The following is a 6,071-nucleotide window of genomic DNA, read 5'->3' as shown; positions in this document are numbered from 1 at the left end:
GGGGGTTCGCTAGAAAAGGGGGGTTCGCCCGAACCATAAAAACCCCCCCTGGCTACGGGCCTGATACACAAATTACAAAATAGTTATTCATCGTGTCCGTACTCAGTACTGTACTGTTGATGTATAGTTAACGCGTACTACAGAAACACAAATCAGCATACGCACATCTAAATGTAAATACGCACACAGTATACTGATCATATCACTATAGCAACCGATGACTGCTACCTGTACAACAGTTGGTTACTACCAAAACTGACATTAAAAGACGGGGATCGACTTATAAAGCAATTAGTAGAGCATGCATCGTACACTAGCAGAAAATAATTATACTTAGGTTAGATTTAATGCATTCAAAAAAATTTTCAAGCATTAAATCTAACCTTCGTATAATAATTTTCCTGTAGTGTACCATGCGGAGTTCTACTGATTGCTTAATATTTTCTTGTTGACAAACAGAAATTAAATGTACAGTACAGTATGCCAAAGTGCTGCACAGAGGTGGTGTATTTGAATACTGGTTGACCATAATATATATCCATGATTGACACTGTACTTGGGTTCAATTTAAATTTGCTGAGTTTTGTTTCATGAAAGTTGTTTTACCAATATGAATTATATTAGTTTATTAGTCTTTTACAAAGTACAGTTAGTATTATTTGGCTCTTCTTGGTACAGGGCTAAAAAGAATGTTAGTGATAATGTGTAGTACCGTATGACCCTCTTGTAATAAATATTAATTTTTAACATTATTAATTTTTGTACCATTTTTTCAATTTATAAATCTGCATTGACTTATAAATTTAAAAAAAATATGGTTACACAGGTACTGTACTAAAGAATAACACAGTTTATTAGTCTGCATTGACAAGCCAAATTTTGTAGTTTCTTACTTTTTCTTTTCTTAGCAACATTGATTATCATCTCTTCAACAATTGCTTTATTATCAGGTACAAATGAAAAAGATGAAGTAACTGACAAGAAAGAGCAGAGCTATGAAGAACCCAGTGTTGCCAGTGATAATGTCAGTTCCGATGGTGATGAAGGAACCCAACCAGAAGAAGATGGTATGGAACCTGATGAAGAGGACGAAAATGTCTCAAGCAACCAAGATAATGAAAAAGAAGTTAATACGTTTCCCTGCCAGGAATGTGATGAGCAGTTTCCAACACCATGGGACTACGATATTCATTTCTATACCAAGCATGCACCACAGCCTATTCCCCTTGGTGAACCAGAAACTGCTAAACGAGGTAGACGTAAGCGAAAACTTCGTAAGAGCCCCAGAAAAACAAAAAAAGAGGGCTTAGTAGATGATGCTGATACGGTCACAGACAGCAAATCAAAGCACATATTTCGATCCAAGAGGTTGTGTGCCAAGTATGGTTCTTTTGATGAAGTCCTCAATAGAGATTGTCCTGAAGAAATACGTGACATCAGTATGGTGTTGAAAAAGGCAAAAAAGAAAGTCAAAACAAAAGTACCACCTACCACTGCCCAGGGTTCACAAAGTGAACCTGATGACAACCAAAATGATAACCAAGAGACCAATAATTCCCAAAATAATAACAAAGAAACCAATGATGATACAGAAGATAGTGCTGCTGATGGCGGTGGAAATACTGCTGATGGTTGTGGAAGTACTGCTGATGGCAGTGGAAGTGCTGCTGATGGAGGTGGAAGTACTGCTGATGGCAGTGGAACTGTTGATGAGCCAGAAACTACACAACTTATTGAAGTTGAAGTTTACGATGACAGTGTTCCAAAGAAGAAAGGACGCCCAAGAGGTAAAAGTGGAGGCCGAATTAACCACAGATCATATCCATGCCGAATCTGCTCTGAACAGGTATATGGACATGATTTCAAAAGTCACATGCAGAATGTACATAAATTGAATTCAGAAGTAAAATGCCTAACATGCAACAGAATCTTCTATAGCCAAGACATGCTTCTAGAACATGTTGAACGTCATCGAGCACACAACTTGAAGAAATACATCTGCTCCATATGCGGCAAGAATCTGAAAAACATCTACACGCTTGAATACCATGAAAAGTCGCATTCAAAACCTGAGCAGTGTTCACTGTGCCCAAAATCATTCACAACGCCCGGCACTCTCAAACGCCACATGGTCGTACACACACAAGAAACGCGTTTCAAATGTAAGTATTGTCCGAAAGAATTTTACCATTCAAACAATGTGTGAAACATGAAGCGTCACATCAGGAAAAGACATTAAAATGCAGCAAGTGCGACTTAGCTTTCCATTTCAAGAGTGGTCTTCATATTCACATGCAAACTCACGATCCAAATAGGGAGCTTGTACCCTGCGACCTCTGCAACAAGTCATTTAAAACAAAGGGAAACTTAACCAGCCACATCCGACAAGTCCACCAGAAACAAAAAATGCATGCTTGTACTGTCTGCGGCGTCAAGTTCGCCAAAATGTCAACAAGGAAACGTCATGAAGCAACGCACACCGACGTAAAACCCTATCAGTGTGAGATCTGTGGTAAAAATTTCCGGGAGAAGGGTCATTTGAAACGCCAGGTCGAATGGCACAAAGGGGAGCAAAAGAATCAGTGTGATGTTTGTGGCAGGTTGTTCTCTTTTAAGGATAACATGCTTAAACACAGACGAATCCACACAGGTGAAACACCCTATTCTTGTGATCTTTGTAACCAGTCATTCTCTTACATTGAACAGTTGAATAAACACAAAAAGAAGTTGCATACAGTTGTAATGGCCGAAGATGTTCAGTACGAAACAACATTAGAGATACCCAGTACTAAACCAGATCAGGTACCTAGCTCCAATATTCTTTCAGATGCTATTCAAGCCTGTCTGTCGTTGGATATTGAGTCAACCATTGAGGTCATGTGATTTTACCTGCTGCTATCCAAGCTTGTCTGCCATTGGACATTGAGTCAACCATTTAGATAAATTGATTTTGCTGTAAATACTGTTTTCCTTATTTTGGTAAACAACACATCTTAGTTGATCATTTTTGTAAATAGTTTTTAACTATGTTGCAGATGCAACTTCATTAGAGTATGTTGAGATACAGATCATTAATTAATGGAAAACAACAATTTAGCATGTAAAATAAGATCCAAATGGATGCAAGTTGTTCACTGTAAATGACTTAATTTTAGGCAGTGGCTAAGAGTATTGTACTGTATGCTATCTTCGTTATGATGAGTGTGGCTAGCTGTTTGCCGACCCTAACCTTTATTATTACTGAGACAGCGTACTGCACCATTTTATTAATAATGTATAAGTGGTAACAAACTAACTACACACTTTTCTATGTTGTACACATTGTCAAACAAATATTCAGGTGTTGCATAAAAGGTCTTGCCCCAATTAAGACCACTTTTGGGACCAGGGTTCCCATGGTCTTTCGCAGCTTTGGTTTCTAATTGGAGTAATAAAAAGATATTTGTTAATCTGGGACCACAGAAAAGTGGTTTTTAATTTGGAAGTGGTTGTTAATTGGAGGTGGTCTTTATTTGGAGGAGTCTTTTTACAGGGACACATATAACTTTTTAATATTGTTTTAATACATTGGCTCAGAAATTGGTTTGGTTAATAGTTGTGAAGCAACAATGTGTAACAGTTTATCATTGGTACTCCCTAAACTGATCAAATGTAAATAAGTTATTCAAGGGAATGGTAGCTTAACAAGTAGACAGATATGTTGGTATGCAAACTAAAATTATTTCCACAGTCTAATGTGTTGTAAATTATATGTGCAAGGTCCAGTGAAAGCAATTATTAATCAATCACATATGCATCAATAAATAATATATACAGTTTACCCTCCAATGCCAGACAATCTTTGGGATTTGAACACTTGGGTGGTCTCAAAGTTTGGTCTCAACTTTGAGAGTTAGCTTAGTGTTAATAGATTTGTTCTTTTAAAATGTAGTCTCATATTAAAGGAATCTTGGAATTAGTGGGGTCTCCAATTGGAGGGTGCACTGTATATATATTCATTAACACTTTAACACTATATATATATATATATATATATATATATATAGAAATATAAATCAAGATAGCCGTTAACACTGTTAAATTATATACATAAATCATCAAAGAAAGGTAAATACAGTGTTCGAATAAAGTACATAATAATACGTTCATGCTGTCTTTTTTTTGCGAGATTTGATCAGTCCATTGGTTGTATTTTGTTTCCCTTTACTTGTGTTACCATATCTTGTGAAAATCCTTCATAATAACTGTTCTTATCTGTCTGTTACCCATATACCCGTATACTGTTTTAATAAAAATTGACAAAATATGATTGTTTTCCCGATTTTCTTTTTCTCAATGATGTGGATAATTGATCTTCCAGTGATATATAGTATTCGTAAAGTAATTTATATTTTACGCTTTCCATTTGCGCGTGTTAAAAATGTGCTCAGGTGTCGATCAAGATGGTGCATGTGGGACAAACACACGCAATGAGAAAAAAGAAATAAAGAAGAAAAAGCATATATAATACTTTTTGTTATTTTTTTGTGGTTGCGTGTGTTCGTTTTATGACAAACAAGCAACACGCAATGGAAAAGAAGAAAAAACATATACAATACTTTTTTTCATTTTTTTTTAGTTGCGTGTGTTCGTTTTATATCCACATATCTCGATTGAGACTGGAGTAAATCTGGAACAAACAAGCGCAACTGGGAAGATGGTGCTCTTATCTCGAGGAGGTGCATTTATTGAGTCATCAAGCTGAACTTTTTCACTTGTCTACTATTCTTAAACATTTAGGTGTGTGGGTGTGCTATTATGTACAGTGCAGTGTGTCTAAACACACTACCACATTTTATGTGACAAATTCGTGTGCCATGCCCATATATGGGCATGATGATATCATATTGCACCACACATCAGTTATTTGTCGTAAAATGTCAGTGCGTGGACAGAGCTTTATATACTACAGTACTGTATATGACAAATGAAACAGAAGTGAAATAATAGATCAATTATGCATTGATTCATTTTATTGTGAATTTCTGTTTTTTAAAAGAAGCGCAACATTTCATGTATTTTATCATAAACTGAATTCACAGTTGATTATTTAGTTATTATGTTCAAAACTTTAAAAAAAACACTAGTGCGTTGCATTACTAGGCCAGAGCAAAACCAAAAACTAATAACTAGGTAAGATAGTACAGGTATAATACATACTCTAAGCATCGAAATGCACGCAATATTTCGACATTAATTATATCGATGGTGTGCATTTCGATACTTGGAGTACGCCTATGCATTATACCCATTCATTCATCTTTTATTTCAGAATTTTAAATCCATAGAACAACAAAAAAGAACATGGCGATCAAAAGCACAAAAAAAAAAGATAAACACAATTTGCTGTATCCACTGTACATTAATTAAGTTAATTATTGACACACGCAGAAGCAATTAAAGTGGGAAACCCCACAATCAACAGAAGAAACTGTGACTTCCGAAAATATTCAACAAAATTAATCAAAACATCTATATTAACTTAAACAACTTTGACTACACTATCCGAGATTAATCAGTAGACCTTTCGGTAATAACTAAGCCTACATGAGGAAAAAAACAAAAACAAAAAATTAGGTGCATTTACTAATTAATAATCAAATACAAAACTAAACGATAAAGTAAAAACTAAAGTGAGAAAAATTGGGCAAATAATTACTTATTAAGAGTTAAAGTTGTTAAAACAGTAGTGAGAACAGATTAGGTCTGTCGGGAGCGAACATATAGCCTAGCTAGGCATAAGGGGAAACATTTTCAATGTCTTGCTCGCCGCCAATCAGTGGTTTGTACCCTAAGCTACTTTTACGGTTTTTGACGCTTCGTGCCAACGACACACATCCCACTAAAAACGTCATCACACCAACTAACATCATGACGTTTCCTCCCGTGCTCGTCTTCTTGGCCGATTTATCTGGAAAAGGAGCAAATATTATAATCAGGATTAAAATACTGTGTTGTCATTTCATTTCAAAGAATTTAAATATGATTTATTCGAATAAATGCCCCGCTTCGAATAAATCCATGTAAAATCT

The 6,071-nt window shown here is 35.6% G+C and overlaps 3 protein-coding genes across 3 annotated transcripts in view; 2 read left to right on the top strand and 1 right to left on the bottom strand.

The window, feature by feature from the left end:
* Positions 1-950: 950 nt before the first annotated feature.
* LOC117120907 (zinc finger protein 18-like) lies at positions 951-2,235 on the top strand (the record flags this gene model as incomplete). Its single annotated transcript, XM_033266003.1, has 1 exon — positions 951-2,235. A coding segment is annotated over one exon (1,256 nt), but the record flags the coding sequence as incomplete, so codon positions are not given.
* A 57-nt stretch (positions 2,236-2,292) lies between these two features.
* LOC117120906 (zinc finger protein 436-like) lies at positions 2,293-2,883 on the top strand. Its single transcript, XM_033266002.1, has one exon. The coding sequence runs from the start codon at positions 2,293-2,295 to the stop codon at positions 2,881-2,883; it is 591 nt and encodes a 196-aa protein (XP_033121893.1).
* Positions 2,884-5,137: 2,254 nt separating this feature from the next.
* The window catches only part of LOC117120902 (ZP domain-containing protein-like), a 5,181-nt gene continuing 4,247 nt past the window's right edge, over positions 5,138-6,071 (bottom strand). The window contains exon 5 of the mRNA XM_033265998.1: positions 5,138-5,950. Coding sequence (XP_033121889.1) covers positions 5,772-5,950 — 179 coding nt within the window. The 3' untranslated portion in view covers positions 5,138-5,771. The remainder of the gene's footprint in view (positions 5,951-6,071) is intronic.

Source organism: Anneissia japonica, unplaced genomic scaffold, assembly GCF_011630105.1.
Source record: "Anneissia japonica isolate Jap-2015-1 unplaced genomic scaffold, ASM1163010v1 scaffold287979_len241728_cov154, whole genome shotgun sequence".
NCBI lineage: Eukaryota > Metazoa > Echinodermata > Crinoidea > Comatulida > Comatulidae > Anneissia > Anneissia japonica.
Note: the sequence above shows the minus strand (reverse complement) of the source record. Positions and strands in the feature narration are given on the sequence as shown.